General features: G+C 38.7%; 2 protein-coding genes across 7 annotated transcripts in view; both read left to right on the top strand.

Annotated features, from left to right (window-relative positions):
* The window catches only part of EEF1AKMT2 (EEF1A lysine methyltransferase 2), a 49,190-nt gene extending 37,684 nt beyond the window's left edge, over positions 1-11,506 (top strand). The window contains exon 7 of the mRNA XM_042855364.2: positions 11,296-11,506. Coding sequence (XP_042711298.2) covers positions 11,296-11,342 — 47 coding nt within the window. The 3' untranslated portion in view covers positions 11,343-11,506. The remainder of the gene's footprint in view (positions 1-11,295) is intronic.
* FAM53B (family with sequence similarity 53 member B) overlaps positions 1-18,805 on the top strand; it is a 130,988-nt gene that overhangs the window by 8,939 nt on the left and 103,244 nt on the right. Inside the window, exon 1 of one of the 6 annotated variants that reach the window (XM_042855362.2) lies at positions 11,640-18,699. The exons of 4 other annotated variants lie outside the window; for them this stretch is intronic. The gene's annotated coding sequence lies outside the window, so the exon portion shown is untranslated. Of the gene's footprint in view, positions 1-11,639; positions 18,700-18,805 lie in introns of those variants that run through there. One more of the 6 variants, XM_024103557.3, reaches the window with a different exon arrangement.

Consider the following 18,805-nt stretch of genomic DNA (forward strand, 5'->3'; position numbering starts at 1 on the left):
AGAAGAAAAAGCCTGCTATCACAAGGGCACTCTGGGGAAGAAATTGTTTGACATTAATAAATGCAGAAGTATAGAAACCACAACAAATGCCAGTCATTCTTAATAGTAGAGGGACAAATTCATCCCAGTGTAATTCTGTAGTAATAATTGTATTTAAATTGAAGGTTAAAAATTAGAATAATGAATGCAAAATCTGCTGTGCTCATTTTGTGCATTGTACCAAAAAGGGCCCACGCGAACCTTGGTCATGGTTTTTGCTTTCAGAAGATTAAATATAGCAGCAGGATTGGTGTTGCTGTAGTGCAGCCCATTTGAGTCATCCCTTGGGTTATGTAATTCCCTATTTTCATTGAAGTTGGCCATAAAGTTTGCTTTTGGCAGCCAAAGGCTTAGCACTTTTTAAATTATACTGTGCTGTAGGTACTGGAATGAAGTGAACAAAAAGAGTTTTATGTTTGTGCCATATCTTTACAAATATGAGGCTTTGTTAGAAATGAAATTTGGCAGATGTTGATATAGAGGTTTAAAAATTTGCCAATTCTCTTGGTTGCCAGTTCAAAACCAGCTTAATCGGAAATGACCAGAATCTTTATGATGAGAAATGAGGTTTGGTGAGTGCAGTCACAAAAACAAGCACAACTGGTATAAATCCACAACTTTGTTGACAGTCTCAGTAAAGGGGCTGAGAATTGGCTGGGTGTGAAGGTGAAGCTATCCTTTTACTCCTAAATATAATATCCTTCTAGGTCAGACTTAAAACACATTATTGGAGTCCTGTGGGGAAGCAAACCTTGCAATTGCTTGTGATGTAAGATAGGAGGACTTCAGTCTCCACAGAGGGTTCAAGTACCTTTCCCTTGCACTAAATTTGCATCAAAGCATCAAAATGCTAAGGAAAAGTACAAGAGAATAGCACAAGCATGTAGGGACAAAATGTAGAAAGGCTAAAGCACAAAATGAGTTACACCTATCAAGAGACATAAAATGCAATAAGAAGATGTTTTATAAATACATAAGGAGCAAGAGAAAGATGAAGGAAAGTGTAGGTCCTCTACTTAGTGAGGTAGGCGAGCTAATAATGGAGGATATCAAGAGAGCCTAGGCATTTAATGAGTGTTTTGCCTCAGTCTTCTTCTTCATCCCATGGCCTTCCAGGCATCCATCCACTCTCCAGTATAAATGAAAAGCAGACTGCTCTCATTTATGCTGGGTGTCAGTAACCCCAAGGAGCTACTCCCACAGCTGAGGAACAGCCGGATGAACTGGAGACCCAGCCATGCCTCTTTAGTCAGTAGCCAGAATGTGTGTGTGTGTGTGTGTGTGTGGGGGGGGTTATAGGAGATGCTATGCCAACTCTAAACCACCTGAGGATTCCCTTGTGCCAGTGGAGTGGTATAAAGCAACTCCAACAGGCCAACCAATCGCAACACTGTTGCTTTGAAGTGGCCATTTGATGTGTTTTCAGTATTTCTGTGTTGGAATTCAGTTGCCATAACTAGGGCATCTCTATCATGAAAGGTACTGGGACTTCTTAGTTCCAGCTCTGGTTCACCCGAAAGATCAGAAAGTCACTTTAAGAGATGTTTTGTTTTGTGTCTGTAATGCACATCTCCAGTAGCCTAGTTATGTGGCCATGTTTTGCCTTTGTTCTGCATGTGGATCAAGGCCTATGGTTCTATTCATTTAGACTGACCCTAACTTACACATTACGGGAAACACTCACAGAGTCTCTTTGGTCATCACCAATGCAACCTTCTACATTATATTTAGGATTTCTAGTTTTAGGTTTCAAGTTGTGGAGAAGAAATGATGAAACTAGTCCAACTCATTTTTCAGAGTTTAGTTTTTAAATCAGCACTCGTGCTAGCTATTTTGAAATGTCAAATTGTGTTGCGGCCTGCTGTTCTTCTGCATTGATGCTCCTCATGGTGACGTTATTATGAAAACTGGTTTTAATCTGGTAAAAATTTCAGGTATCTATCTCATTTATTTCACATAGCACATATTGTATACTCCACTCATATGCCAACAGGTTGTTTCTGATTGTTTCTGTAAAGGTTTCTTGAGTGGCAATATATCTGGTATAATCAGGGGTTCTCTAATATGGTTTGGTAGGAGCAGAGAGATTTCTCCCTGTAGACAGCAGTAGTGTTTTATAGGATAGCTTTTAATAGGGAGGCATGGTTGTCTAATGGTTAGAGCATGGAACTTGGGGTCAAGAGACCTGGCTTCTAGTCTCAGCTTTATCATTGACTAACTGTGTGACCATGGGCAAGTCATTTTCCCCCTCTGTGTCTTAGTTGCCTCATCTATGAAATAGGAATAATAATACTTATCAATCTTTGCAAAGTGCTATGGATGTAAAGCTTTAGGTACAAAATATGTTCTCTATTATATATTTCTTTGGGATGGTAGCTAACAGTTGAGCAAGGCTGGGTGCTCTAGCCATTTCTTGTGTCACAATGATATGCAAAAGTACAGTACTCTAGGTTTGGTAGTTGTGTGATAACCTTAGTAGCACTGAAGCCTATTATCAAGCCTTCTGTGCTTGAAAATAGTCATACATGTCATGAAGTCACTTTAAGTGTATGTTACTAAAACCCATTATGTTTTTTTTTTTTGCCACAGCCATTAAAAAACAATATCATATAACATTTTTGAAGGGGCAAGCTTTAATACTATTAAATAGATGTCAAAAAATACCATCAAGTGCAAGAACTGAAAATCCATTACAATTAGGAAGACACAGAAAGCATTAAAAGAAAAATCTACATTAGTCTTTTGTAGCATCTCCATTAACCTAGAAAAGATAACCCATTTATTGAAATATCAGTTGGGTTATAATTGAAATATAATGCAGTAGAGAGTGTTTTGCACAATGAAAGGATCATGTTTAAAGAAGATTTAAAGTTACTGATAGATTCATTTGGAAACTTATTCACCCACAGTTTCTGTTGCTCATTGTGTATGCTGTTGGTCAAAATTACTTTTCCCATAGAGGTTTTGGATGAATTGTTATTATTGGATACAGGTCAGGAGGGGCAGAGACTGGGTAAAATTGCAAACATTTTTCATACTTGCTATCTAGAACGCTAAACATTGGCTAAATAATTCAGACTATAGATGCGATCCTGTTTCCACTGATGTGAAAGGGAGTTTTGTCATTGATTTCAGTGGGTGATGGAGCAGGTCCTAGATCTCTATAAAAATTAACTACTCTGGCTATAAACCTATGAAACTAAATGAATGTACATGAATTGCATGTAGGAGATCTGCTCTTTGTCTATATATATGTATTGAAGTGAGCAATTTAATAACTTTGAATTCTTTGGAAACAAATTTATCCCAAGACTTCCCAAACAATTCTATGAATATAATACATACTCTTATATGTTTTGACAAATTAAGTATTTTTAACTTCATTTTTAAAATTCAAACTCTTTTATGTGATTGATTGGTTTGCTAGCACCCTTGTTATATGCAAACTATTGTTTTAGCTGTGTGCATGCCTCTTGTGTACTGTGACAATGCTGTAATTCACAGTCACAATAAGATTACAGATTTTAAAATAATAATGTCAGAACTGAACTGAAAGTCCAAATTACAGACAGCGGGTCTGATTTTTCAACCCTTACTCGTGGTTAGTAGCACTTACACATAGTCCCATTGACTTCACTGGAACACACTACTTCTCAGCATGTAAATTCAAGCTAATTAGGGAGTATTAAATTGAGCTTTATTCCTTTTTAAGGATATCTCAGTATGGTACAAAGCACTGCAAATGGAAGTGAGTCTGTCACACTGACAGAATAGTTCTCAGTTATTGAAGAAACCCTATTTTCCACTCTATGCATCTGATGAAGTGAGTTCTAGCCCACAAAAGCTTATGTCCAAATAAATTTGTTAGTTTCCAAGGTGCTACAAGGACTTCTCGTTGTTTTTGCTGATGCACACTAACACGGCTACCACTCTGAAACCTGGAAGTTCTGTCACCATCATGTGCCTATTAAACTTAGCCATTCTCCACACTAACTTCATAATGTCTACTTGTGCGCATCAAGGGAAAATCCTGATGTCCTTACTCAGTTCTTCCCAACTGTTTGTCCAAGTTGTGACTGAGTAAAACTTCAAGATTGGGCCCACAGACAAACTTCTAAAAGCATCAAACATTAACTATCTATTCTTTGATATTTATAAGAATCCTATCACCTTAGTTCTTAAGAACTTTACCATTTTCCATTCTATGGACAGCAGACACTGACTTTAGCATAAAAACAATGTCTTCTTCTCTTTTAATACTATGTGCTGTTAGTTTTTCCATGCATACTCCTCATATTGACCGACTAACCTACAAAAATGTGACCACTAGAAAACTCTCTCATGTATTAATTGGCAGCAGATACATGCTAAAAGCTAATCAATAAGGAAGAACTCAAGAGAAGAGTGAAATCATTTTACACGGGTTGCAAGTATGAATTGGGCATTCTGTTGGATATGGGTAGTCCAAATGTTTTCAGAAAACAAGAGGACTGTGGGTAGATGGATTTCTGCTCTGTTTAAAACTGGAGTAGGAGAGATGGAGCATGGTTTGATGTAAGAGTAGAATTAGCTCTAGTGTTTTAAATTATTGGGTTTGTCATGAATGAGCCAATCATCAGTTTCACCCACACAACAGCTTTTAATTTAATGGAATCTTTATTAATCCTTTACACCTGATGTAACTTTTGACACCTAATGTGATAGAAAGTCATATTTTGTGTTCTAACATTTCATAATAATATCTGTACAATTTTTAAGTAGTTTTCATCCTTAAGGATCTCAAAATACTTTGCAAATTTTTTCAGTAATGTTCAGCATTTACAGTTGTTAAAAAATCAGTACAGTGTGCCTTTTGCATAGACTTTTTCCTGTAATAAATACATCATTTTACTAGGTGTTATTATTTACTTATATGATGCCAAAGGTGTGCATGCTGCTTTACATATATGGGGGGGGGGACAAGTTCCCTGCCCTGAATATAAAATATCTTATAAAATGAGATAATCTCTCTAGCAAGAGAACTAATTAGGGAACCCTTTGATATGCACACATAATCCCTACTGTTGCTAATGAGAATTGCATGATTTTATTGAGGGCAGAATATTATTTACTTTTTCTATGACTGAAGATTGATTGAAACATACCCTCAGCGGCTGCCAGCTGGCTCTCAGTGGAGCTGTGCTAGTTTACACTGGCCCATTTTTTAAAAAGAGGAAACATGTCTAACGTAGAATATGCCCATTCCGAGAAACAGGGCTTCTAAGATGCAGAAAACAAAAGCCCATCCAGGAGATACTAGCGCTGAGTCAACTTTCATTATCTTGAAAGAGAGTCAGAAACTTTCATTTTTCTTTCTCACATACTTTTCTAAGCGAAGAGAGGCCCCTTTAAGAGAGAACCATAATAGTAAAAGTGGGACTAAAATAAAATGAAACATAAATCAATTAACATCAAAAAGCAAAAGTAGCTACAGAACCTAAAGAGGGTTGTACCATGGGGTGAAAGTGCAACACCAGTATTTCATGGGAGGGATGGAACAAACCACCTCACCAGGCCAGAAGAAGCCAAGTTTTAAATGTCCAGTAGAGCTTATAAGTGAGTCTTTTTGCATTGGACAGCCCAGTCACACACAGAATTCTGGGAGGGTTTCTTTAAATCCATGAAGAAGCCAAGAAATGGTTACCAGTATCTGATCATAGACCTTTGGTTTGTCCTTTCTTTGGAAGGAAATACATGCAAATGTTGCTGTCTCTAAAAAAGGGTTGATGCATGTTAATCAAGTAATGTTAGGTAATTACAGTACTGCCAACTTTCGCAATGTTTAGCGTGTTTCTTAAATTCCCAGCCGCTGGAGTCAAGAGATTTTAAATGAAAGCTGAGCTTCTCATGCAAAGAAATGCATTATGAACCCAGTCATGGTTGCCAAGGAATGCTTGAAAATGTGAAGCAAGTGCTCCCTAAAGGCTCAGAAACCAGTAGACAAAGGGAAAGAACCCAACATTTAAAAAACAAATCTAATGATTTTTAAGTCAATCTCATGATTTTGGGTGGCCTAACTCATGATTTTCAAACGCTTGGAGTTGGCAGTACTGTAATTCGTCCATGCAACATGTTGATATGGATTTTCCCATGTAACAGGGATGAGTTTTCTAGCTTCTGTGTTTGCACTGAGGAATCATTCATTGTTGTGCATTGACAAAACAGCTGGCACAGTTGTTTATCCAAATAGCACAGGGACTGTCCTCAGCTTTGAAGTGGTGTCAGGATTTAGCATTGGGTCAGTTCTTCTCAGGATGTTGCTTCAGAAGAGAACTATGGTGAGACCAAAATTATGCTGGAGGAGGCTCATGGGAGCCCTTAGTTAAAAATCATGGCTCAAAATGGGCTGGAACGTCTCTCTTTTGTTCTTCCCATTTCTCTGCTCCATATGTGAGCCCTGAGAGGTCCGTTTCACTTCTTGATTTTCATGGAGCAGAAGAGAGTGCGGAAGGAGGGAAGCAAGAAATGAAGTAGATGTTCTGTCTGAGGAGATGGCTAGAAGCACTTGTGGAAGCTGCTGCCTCACTTCATACCACCACAGTCTTGCTACCACAGTCTTCTTTCCTCAAAACCTCTCAGAAGTGAGAGGGGATAGAAGCCACCAAGAGAAGGCTGGAGTGTGAAAGAAGGTTGAGAAATCATGGACTAATTATAAACTTCATCCTGAGCCTTAACTTCTTTCTGACTGGATGTTAATATAGACTTCAGAATAATTATTTCTGAATACCATAAGTAGATAATTATTCACTAGCAAAGACTACAAAGTCAGCTTGCTGTTGGGGGCATCAATGGGAAAATGCAGATTTTCTCTTTCGTGGACGTGCATGCAATTGTAAATGACTCAATACTGAAGGGAATTAAGCAGTATCTCAGAGGCAGCATTTGAAGAAAGCTGAAAATAAGGTGCTTGGTTCACCTGAATATAAGCAGATATCGGTTCATTTGTGTTTGCTTTTCAGTATCTCTTTCTAACACTTCAGAGGCAGATTAGACTGCTTTACTTGTGTTGGGGCACACTTGCTCAGATGAGTAATCTCAGCAGTTTAATGGAGCTACTCATTTGAGTATGTGTGAATAAGAGTTCCCCACTGTGGCCCTCAGGGAACCACTTATGGGTCCAGAATTATATGAGTTCTAATCTCCTGCTGTTTCTACCCTCCAGGAACTGAAATACTATGAGAATACCAGATTTTATATCATTTCACCCCCCTAAATGGCTCCCTGAGATGTTAAGATGCAAGTGAAACTATAGACATAAATACTAGACCCCCACATATATCTCACTAGAATGGTTTTCAAGAAAGCAACTTCTTCAGGTGGTACTTGGCATTGATTCAAAGGACAGTCATGGCAGGATGTTGCTTTGACTTCTTCAAAGAGGAAGACGTTATGTGAGAAAACATGGACAGGCTGAAGCAGCAGCTACTATAACTCATCACAAAATTAAACCATTCCTGAATAGACAAATTCTGCCACTTTTATTCATATAGGGTACTGTCTTACTCTGTGAGTCTCATTAAATCAACAAGTCAAATTCTGCCAGTCTTACTCTCACTGTGTAGTGCCTTACTTCTCAAGTGGTCTGACTGAAATTAGTGGAATTACTTGTGACCCTTGGATTTTCCTCATTATCCAAAGACCTGAGAAACTTCTGAAGATATAAGTAATGTTGTCATGCTCATTTGCTTTTGACCTATGAAGGCGTCTGCATCCAGTATGTCCACATAGCTCGGATGGTGGGTCATATGCGACACAGATTTCCTATCTGTCTTTTCATCCTCTCAGCCCCTTACATCCCATCCCTGTTGAAGCTTCACAAAGTTCCATCAGCTCTGATGGATACTCTGATGTTCCAAATGTAGAGCTGAGCATTGTAGTGTAGTTGGCAATCGCTAAAGGAAATTGCTTGAGCACTTCCCTCCAAAGCTTCCTTAATTTAGCATAGTGGATGCAAATAGTCATCTCTTTGCACTGATGAATTGTGAAGAACAGGAAGGGAGAGTTCCCTTCCCCTCTCTCTGTATTTCCATATCTCCACTGGAACTATCAATATTGGTTCCTTTGCAGCTTCCACATATAGGAACCATCTTCTGGTAACAGATTGTTGTGTGTTTAATGAATCTGAGGAAAACAAGAAATTTAAAGGCTTCAGGACTACACGAGTTTGCTGTTCAGTCTGCCAAATTCACACTAACTCAAACAACTCACAGAAGTTTGGCTTCTCATTCATTAAAGAGATTTATGTAAGGTACGGGGTTCCAAAATCTATTTCCAGGATTCTGGAGTGGCATTAACTATTTGCAAGCGTGAGATGAAATCCAAGTGGAGCCAACCAGTGTCTTTGTCACTTACACTCCTCATTACCATACAGAAAGGAATAACTGTCCAGACATTACCACCTCTGCAGGGGGAATCAGAGCAACCTAACTGGTAACGACTACAGGACCTCAGAGTTATTAACACCAGAGTTACGAACTGACTGGTCAACCACACACCTCATTTGGAACCCGAAGTACGCAATCAGGCAGCAGCAGAGACAATAGCAAATACAGAACAGGACTGTTCTAAAAAAATAAAGGGAAAGTTTAAAAAAAAGATTTGGCAAGGTAAGGAACCTGTTTCTGTGCTTGTTTCATTTAAATGAAGATGCTTAAAAGCAGCATTTTTCTTCTGCATAGTAAAGTTTCAAAGCTGTATTAAGTCAATGTTCAGTTGTAAACTTTTGAAAGAACAACCATAACGTTTTGTTCAGAGTTATGAACATTTCAGAGTTACAAACAACTCCCTATGCCAAGGTGTTCGTAACTCTGAGGGTCTACAGTTGTCACTGTATTGGCTCAGTTGCCTAGGATCAGTGGGTTCTTTAAGAATGTGTCCGTGGAATAACATCCACTGTTATAGTTCTAAGGCCTATTTCAGTCCACTGCAAGGGCCCTTACTCAGTCAGTGTACTCAAAAGCCATAGGCACAGAGAATCTATATATTCTAAAGAAACTAGAATAGTATTAAAAAAATCAAGCCCCTATTCTTTTCAAGTTGCAAAGAAAGCCTCCGTTGTATAACACTTTGCAGTGCTGGTTATTTTGAGCCAGCAGGCTAAAACAAACATACTAACATATGTGTGAGCTTCACCCACGTATCTCATCAGGAATCCAACTTCAGCTACAGTACCTGGGTGCGGCCAGTGAGATGTTAACACTAGATAATTAACACACTAATGTCCCTCTTAAATTATTGAAATGTACTAATAAGAGCTATAGCTAGTTTTCATTCTGTGGTTCCCTGAAAAGAAAAAAACAAAAACATCTCCAGCACTCCACTACTACCGTAGACATAAGACCCAGCTGTCCTATGCCAGCTGTGTGGTGTCAGAACAAAGATGTATATATTATTGTAATTGATGCGTTTGACCTTTTATCAACATTTATTATGGCATATTAGCTCAACTGCATGACACTTTATCTGGCTTGCCTCAAATGAATAGCTACATCATTTCCTTCCACCCTTAGATTTAGATAGTTTCTCTCAGCACAGAGTCATTCTAGGCAGCCTTGTTCTTCAAATATTTTCCTTGGGCGGATGAGTAGCTTAAAACCCTGTTTTTTGAAAGGGGTGGTTCTTTCTACATCAATGTGTTTTCTGAAGCTTTTCAACCGTAGCCTAATGGAAAGCTCTAAGCTAACACCTCAGCAGTGGAAAGTGTCACTGAGAACATTCGCCTGTTCAGGTTATTCAATAACAAAGATTGCCCAATAACACAAATTATGACAATGGCAGTTAAGATTTTTGAACTGTCTCCAGCCCTACGGATTGTAACCATACTGATGGGATCTGTAATGGAATCTATACTAAATAATGGATTTTGCATGCTTGTTGTGCCTAGATGACATACTTTATAGGTCACTGGGTTTGAGATCATTCTTCATAGGTCACTGGGTCAGATCATTCAGTGATCATTCAGTCTATTTAGTTCATCTGAGCCATTAGAACTTTAGAACTTTCCTGACTGATCATTTTTCTAGGCTTTACACCAGACTCTATGATCTTAATGTCACCTTGTCACTAAGTCAACAATGCCAGGAGAGCTCTGCCTATCCAGGTTCAACCTTAAGAAAACAGAAAAACCTGGCTTGCTAACATTGTCCTAACTTTTCCTGTGAAACGCTGTGTTATCTGGTGGTGTAGGTGAATTTCACTAGTACTCAATCCATCCAGTCCCTCTCTGGTGATCACCACTGACACTTTGACATTGTTATAGGGAACACTTGCATTCTGAGGTACAGTTTTGCAGCTTAAACTTTCTGCAAGACAAATTCCTTCATATAAATCATCAAGAACTCTGAGCAAGCAAGTCCTGAGCCCATCAAGAACTCTCTGCCTTTGGAGCATTATTGCCTGGCTGTAAGTAGATGGACATCATTTCACAAAGGTAGGCATTGACATGGGTTTTAGTAATATTTGAAGTGTGTCTATGCTTTGAAAAACGGTTCTGTAAAAATGGCATGGTAGGATTTCATGTCTATTGTTTCTCAGTGACTCTATATCAAGTTTATTCTGTTTATGGGAAAAAAGTTTTTCTATTTGCCAGCTCAATATGGGAAGTCAAAGTCAAGCTGGATTCTTCCTGGCTTGTGCAGCATCCTTAGTAATTAAGAGTCTGCAGCCGAAACAATTCTGTAGATGATGTCCTTGGAACAGAATCCACTCACGATCCCATAGCTGTATTGGCTCTGACGTGTTACTGGGAGTAAAAAGTGGTAAAATTTTATTTTTGTCACCAAAGTAAATAAACCAGACTCTGAATACAGGTCTATTCAGTAAGAAGGTTCCTTTTTACAGTCATTTTTCTGACCATAACTGCTCTTTAAGTTGAAATCTCTCAGTGGCTTAAGATATGAGTGATCCCTTTTGTGTCATTATCATGGTCCTCCACAAGAAGTTTTGTGCAGCCTAAATGGTGACCAAGTTACTTCAAGACCTCGTATCAAAGCCACCAATGGGTTTGTCCGTGTCTCCTTTCACTATTTCCAGGTGTCAGTATCACATAGCAAATCAGATATTAGCTGGAGTCCATGATCCTCATGGTCTAGTCAATTAGAAAGCATAACTGCCACCTTTGAGTAGCAGCCCAACACTCTTCTAGTTTGCTGGGTTCTTATCCATCAGTTGGTATTTGCTGCTTGCAGTTACTAATTTTGCTCTTTTTCCCCCTTTCAGTTGCCAAGAAGGAAAATGCAAAATCACTGCCAGCACCATGTCCTTAATCTGAGAAGGAACAGCAACTGAGATGATCGGACAAACCACCTCTGACCCTCTCCTGTCATTTCTCTCTATCCTTTTCCGCTGTTTGTTTGTAAGGGAGTCTTTCCCCTGCCACTCCTATTCCTTAAGAGCAAGGGGACAATAAACTGATGTTGTTTTTCACTGACCCAGATGGTGTGTCATTTTCCTTTAATTGCTCTTAATTCTTTCAGTTTAAATTTGTACCTAGAGATGGGCTCCAACCAAAACATTCAGATCTGGGTCTGTGTTTGGATTTCAAACTCTCCCAGCCTTTGGGGAGATTTGGATTTAAGATTTTGTGTTCGGCTCATTATAAAGATCAGGGCTGTTTGCAAAGTTTGAAGGCATTTTGCATTAGAAGGTTTGCGTTTTGATATCTGCTCACCCAAAGTGCAGGGGTGTTTGGGACCAGGACTTGGTTCAGACCCATCTCTACTTGCTTTAGTTATTTATTTGTGATTGTGGGTAACAGTTGTTGTTCTTGTGACTTAGGGATAATCATGGAACTCACAAGTGGGGTTGCACGTGGTCATCCCTAATGACTGAAGGCTACCATGTGTTCTATTTACAGGGCAGCTCATGTGATGGTGTACTTGCAGAACTATAACAATAAATCTTTGGCTTTGCCTATAGCTGTTGTTATTATTAGCATAGCTGTAGAGAACAACCGCTTAGTCTAGAACTATCCTGTATTGGCAATTATCCTCCCCACTTGAGTGATACGGGTTTCTTTGACGAGAACCTCTCTCTTGCATTAAGATGTTAAACATAAATGAAGAGATCATGTGGGTCATAGAGCCAAGGAAATCTGCAGAGCTTCTGTCTTCTTAAACACCGCCATTTATTACTTTCCCCTTTGTTATATGTGTAGTTTAAGTGTTAAATCCAGGCAAGTCTTTTACTTATTAATTGTGAAAGTGTCTCTTTATCTTGTTAGCCAGGTAGAAAGTTAGGGTGTAGCTACCACTGGCAGGAAAACTGGGAGACTTCATAGTCCCGCCCTTTTTTTTTTTTTTTATGGCTGAACCATTAAGTCAAGATAAAATTATATTCTCATGATAGAATCGTTCCTCTCTACACAATTAAAGTGGTTCTTTTTTATTTATTGAAATCTTTCACAACACTTGACAGATACCTGAGTTATATCAGTTTCCTTTATTATGTGGTGAGGCTGAATCATTGTTCTGCATGGTCTGTAATAAAGGTTAAGTTGAAGAGGAATTATGTGGAAAGGAGTGTCGCCTCTTATCATAGAAAGAAGTAGTGTCTTGTTTCTTGGCAAAGAGCTACATGCTGAGCTGTAATGAAATGGCAGGAGGATTGTGGTTGCCCTACTATAAATTTTACAACTAAATCCTAGATTTGGGTGTAATAGGTGACTATATTTTTTATAAACTTTACTTTTTCCTTAACATTTTGCTTTTCCATCTAAACCGATTCAGATAAATGACCAAACACACAATAAGTCATGAAGTAAATGAATTAGAAAAGTGTTTAGGAGAGAGCTGGAACTGGGATTGGGAAAAGATTTATAACAATCCTTTATCCTTGCCCACTACCTTTCATCTTTTATCCAAGGCTCTCTGGAGGCCAAATCCAAAGCCCTTGGAATTTAGTGGAAAGACTCCCATTGACTACTATGAATTTGAGTCGGTCTCAATGAACTTTACAAATATTAATCAAGCCTTGCAATATGCCTTGTGAGGTAGATAAGAATTATAGCCATTTCACAAATGGAGAATCCAAGGGCTGGTCTACACTAACTCTGTAAGTCGATCTAAATTATGCTGGTTCAGTTACATAAGTTATGTAACTGAAGTTGATGTAATGTAGGTTGATTTACAGCGGTGTCTACACCATGCTATGTTGACGGGTGATGCTCTCCCATCGACATAGCTTCCGCCTCTTGGGGAGGTGGAGTATAGACGTTCATGGGAGAGTGCCCTCCTATCAACTTAGACTGTCTTGACCAGACCTGTTAAATTGACACCGCCGCATTGATCACAGCAGTGCTGATTTAACCAGTAGTGTAGACATGGCCTAAGACTGATACAACTTGTCTTGGGTGATGTAAAATACTCTTCTCAGCCCCAAAATGGTGGTAGGGATGTTTTATTGTGGGGTGTAGATTTTCTCCTCTTAAATGAAAACATTCTTAATTAATTATTTTGCAGAGTCAGAAACAGACCTAAATTATGCTAGAAAGGGGGCAAAATACACAGAACTGAGCCCCTATCTTCTCCACAACAGAAGTTAAATTATTTCCTGAAAGAGTGAGGAAATGAGACCACATGTCAAATAATTATTAGAATAAACTTTAAACATACAGGGTTTTCCAAAATATAAAAAAAAAATGAAGTAAACATCAAAGTGAATATGGACCTCTATCATTTCAGATGCCGCTTCTGAGATATCTAGATTGCACAGAATGAGGATTGATTTGAACTGTAGCCTTTAATATCTCCATTCTTATCAGAATCTCTTTCTATTAATATTTAGTTAGCCCTCCAGTTTTGTTTGAAACCTTCTAGGGAAGTCTGGCTGTTATCACATGGACGGTCTCCCCTGACTGGGCAGAAGTATTACACAATATTTATAGCTTTAATTCTGCCTTTCAGCACATAACTCCTGTCCCATACAAATTTTCTGGAGCAATTTGGCTTACTGTGAGAATGCTGGTTGATTTCTAATTTTTGTTTTAAATCTACAGGATGAGTTGGAACTGGGAATTTTTTTTCTGTTGCACAGCTCTCTGTCTGCGCTTATGCCGTCCTCTGATGACGTACTTGATATACTTTGAAGAGTATGTGCCTGATTCTGACACCCTTATTTGCATTGTAAAAACACCTCACGCCCAAAGAGGTCCTGCTGACTTCAGTAGAACCATTTACTGAGTAATGGACTAGTGTGCATGGGTAAGGATATCAGAATCTGGCCATATAAGCAAAGAGAAAATGAAATTTTCGGTATACTGGCCAAATTCTAGCAGAGCACTATGTATATAAAGCATTCTTCCGAAAACCCCCCTACACTAAGGAAAGCTAATTCTGGCTACCCTTCAAAATTCCAGGTAAGAAGCTGGGGCTGGACAAAGTTTGGCCTGCATGCTTTTGAACCTGGAGTCCCATACCCAGCAGTGGTCTTGCTGCATGTAGAGATTATAATATGTGTAAAGGGGAGGGATTTTTGTGTGTACATGGGGGGTCCATTGCCAGTCAGAATATGGGTGTAGAATCTGGCCTAAGGGGATTCGGTCTGGTTAATGAAACTTGTAAATCGTCTAAAACTTGTCAAATAAGATTTGCAAACTGAATAATTGTTCACATACATGCTCTTCAAATTTGTGATTTTCTGCTAGGTGGAAGTGAGGTTTGCATTTTCCACAGTGAAGCCTGACTGCTTTTCCTTTTTGAGAGCCACTGATGTAAAAATTACTCGTTCCGTTCTATGTCTCACATTCATTCATTCCTGTAACTTTACCTGTGGTGCTATTTTCAACAACTGGATTGCACTTACTGACCTCTCTTGCTCTGGTACAAGGAAAATGTTGCCTTTTCAGCAGTCTTCTAAATAGTAGCTGCCAAAAGATGAACTTAGCTTGGAGACTTGGCCTCACCTACCCTTGCTTATTGAAGCAGATATTTGAGTTACGGTCTGAATAGTGTTGGACTTGGATATAAAGAGCTATTTTGTCACATTTTGCAGTATGGTCATGTGGAAGCTTTTCACAAGTGGCCAAATTTGTTCTCAGTTACACTAGTGTAGCTTTCTATTGATTTCTATGGAATTAACTCAAGAGTTACATAAAGAGCAAATTCTGGACCTAAGTATTTCTATTCTATCACATTTCACAAAGTTTTGAAATTTCCCAAAGCTTGTGACAAATTCAGAAGTGAATGGCAATTCTTAATATGAGCAAAGAGATTTGATTCAGAAATGAAAATGACTGGTTCATTTATTCTTTTCTTTTAACAGACATTGTTATATGTTTTGCAAAGCAAAACAGATGCCTGAATTGATTTTACTGTTGCAGTAATCAAAGGAACATTATAGTGAGAGCATTTCATTCAAAAACTGAATCTTAGTTCAATCACTTCAGCTATGCTAAACACAGCTTTTTTGCTGACTTTTTTAGCAACAGAATTATTAAAAAATCAATGCAGAAATGCAATCTGTAATCCAAGAGCTATGAAATGTTACTGTTTTTGAGATATATAAAAATGCAAAATAAGGATCAATTTCTGATTTTCTGTATCCTCTCCTTACTTATAAATGGATTTTATATTAGACTTTCTACTGAGAGATAAATTATTTGCAGCTGAGTAATTTTTGAATTTGTTCTGTACAGAGGGTCACGATTACAAGAGAGTTTGAAATCTGTGTTTGCTGGTAAAGCACACGTACTTGTCCACATTCTTCAGGATGGAGAGTACAGAGGACAGTGTGGTATAGGTGTACGTCATATTAAGTATTGGTCATGCTCCCTTCAGTCATGGCATAGTAGCTGAAATATGTTACAGCTTAATACAGCTCTATGGTTGAGCTGCTTTTCCATACTTTTCATTATAGTTGATGAAGGAGATGCAACTTTGAATAAATTGTACGGTTTTGCCTAGTGTTTAATTGCTGAATTTGGAGCTGTATTCTTTGCATACCCAAAACTTCCATGGAGGCCACAGTAATATTTGCCTGAATAAGAACAGCAACACTAAGACTGTAATCATTACAAGCATAATGTATGGTATTCTTGCATTTACTGGACCTTACCTTTTAATCCCATGAATGAATCTTTGACTGACCAACCTGACTATTGCAAATACACAAAAGAGTGCTTCATATTACTTAGGGGCTAAGAAAGGAGCTTCCCCCTGAACTTGTTGGCTGGAAGGATGATGGTGGCCATGACATGGGACTATGAGATTGAGAAGATAGAGCAGGTGTAAATGTGGGATTTTAGGGCTCTAAACTGGACTCTGAGGACTAAGAGGGCAGAGAGGAGAGAATAAAGTATTGTCAGTATTACTATTTTGTCAAAATATCAGTTGCAAAATTGTTCCATAGTTTTCATTCATTCCTATCAGTATGGAATCTAATCTAATCTAATCTAATCTAAAAGTCTCTAACTATCTGCCTATAGTATTAGTCTGATTCTCTATCTGCCTCCCATACAGGGTGAAATCCACTTCACCTTCGTAAAGCCCGAGTATCTATGTGGGTGAGTTCACAGATGCCAAGGAGCTGGAATGCACCCCATGCCCAATGCCAGAGTTCAGAGCAGCTGCCATTCCAGTTTATATGGCCATGGCCTCTCTGCACAGTTGCACAGGGTAGTGATGCCACTGGATCTGTGTACAGGTAGATCTGTGGACCAGACCCTCACTGTATAAAGTCCTTAGAGATTTACTGATGACAAATGTTCTATAAAAGAGAACGGTTTTATTATTATTATTGTGGCCTTGCACACAAGACTATGTGGGACTGGCTCAGAGACCTTTTTGCAGCATGCAGAGGATGTTCCACCAGTGGATACCTGGTACACCTCTGTTTGGGGCTTATGTGGTGCAGAGGTCCTTTGACTGGCCCTCTGTATCATGGAGAAATCTCTCCCGTAGAGAGCATTGATGGTGTGGTGTGATATCATGTTCAGAATCCTTGTACTGACATGAGTTTGGGATAGTTGCATTACTCACAGGTGGCAAAGTTTTACAGGTCATTACAAGTGAGTGCAGATAAAACTTCTGTGCCACCACCTTGTATTCTATATATGCCACATATGTTACATACTATTTTAGAAATGTTTTAGAAGGGGTTTAAAATGTTTTTGTGCTTTTTTTTTATCCTTCAACCAGTAAAGCCAGGCTTCCCTAGTTACCAGAACCACTTTGTGCTTCAGTTTCTTCATCTGTAAAGTGGGGACAATAATAGCTACCCAAGTTTGTAGACCACTTTGAGCAGTATGGATGAAAAGAGCTAGTTGTAGTCAAGCAAAGACATGATCCATGAAGAAGGGCCAATAAATTGTAGGTAGAGGAAATACATTTTTGAATCATGTAGGAGGTTCTGCTGTGTCTGATGACATGCACAACAATTTATTTGTTCATTAATTAATTTGACAATAACGAAAAATGTACTATTAATTTACAGGATCAACAGCAAGAAATTGTAGATTAGCCTTAAGAAACTCTTCTGGCCACTGATGTTAATTGATAAAGTCATACAAATTATGTATGGTGTTGGCTTCACTTCTAAGTTTCAACACGGGCTATCTCTGTCTTCATACAGCATGAACATTTGTTTTGGCATTTGATCACAAGACCTAGTGGCCTTACGTGACACTTATCAATGTTGGTTTCTTCTTCTCACAATGCTGTTTACTCGAAGAACAACACTTGGTAGCTGCAATATTGTCCCAGAGAGCAGATCTAAGATAACCCTGATTCTTCCTATAAAACTGTAAGGGCTACTTGTGCTTCCACTCAGTCTGGATTTAGAAGCAATAAATGTGGGGGGAAATTATTTGCTTGATGTTTCCAATTTCCATGAACTTAGTACTGTTGATAAAGATAGTACTAACGATAGAGATAACCATGTCTGCAATATATTTCTAGGTGTGGTTATAGGACCAGTGGTTTTCAATAGTATTCAGCTGGGTGGTAGTTGGGGAGGGACATAATTTATACCAAAGAGTAAATGTGAAGAAGGTAAGGGGAAGATTTGGACATTTTGGTTCATTTGTTCAGCACTATCATTCCACTTCCTGTGTGTTAAAATGGTGGGGACAGTGCACTTATGATAGGCATTCTTATGATAGGCTTACCTGGGAACAGGCAGAGTAAGAAAAGTTCTGATTAAATGCGTGAACTCTGCAAGAACTGATTGTAGGGCCCAAAATGAGTATTACAGACTTAGGTGTTATCAGCAAATAGAGCTAGGCCAAAGTTGGACTGCTGTAGAAAATTTAGCTGTGCTGTAAGTGGATGGAACTTCACTTAAATCAATGGAGTTGTGCCTGCTTACCTCAGGGCTGAATTTAGCTCCTTGCCTCTGATTCCATTTGAACTTCAAAGTTGGGTGCAATGGGGTTTTCCTCTTTGACTCTCTGGATCTGAACCCACCACTGCAGTTCTGGTGTATGGCTGGACTCAAAAGTGCAGGAGGCCTTTTTTCCAGATCTATTTCAGATTCAGTCCAACATGGTGGAAAATGAATGAGATCAACTGGTCCAGTGAGATTTCAGTCAATTTGGTGATGAAATCTCACCAGAACAACTCTCAAGATGTCAGCACTATCTAACTCTAGTTCTGCCTTAAACTCAGCCTAAACCTAATCTTGATCCAGGTATGAATATTACCTCCTCATCCCATTTCAGTGAGGAAACTGTATTATTTTAAAATATTTTGTTTTTATCTAAAGAGTGTCTCTTTAGAAACATCAGCCCAATTGA

This window comes from Chrysemys picta, chromosome 7, assembly GCF_011386835.1.
Source record: "Chrysemys picta bellii isolate R12L10 chromosome 7, ASM1138683v2, whole genome shotgun sequence".
NCBI lineage: Eukaryota > Metazoa > Chordata > Testudines > Emydidae > Chrysemys > Chrysemys picta.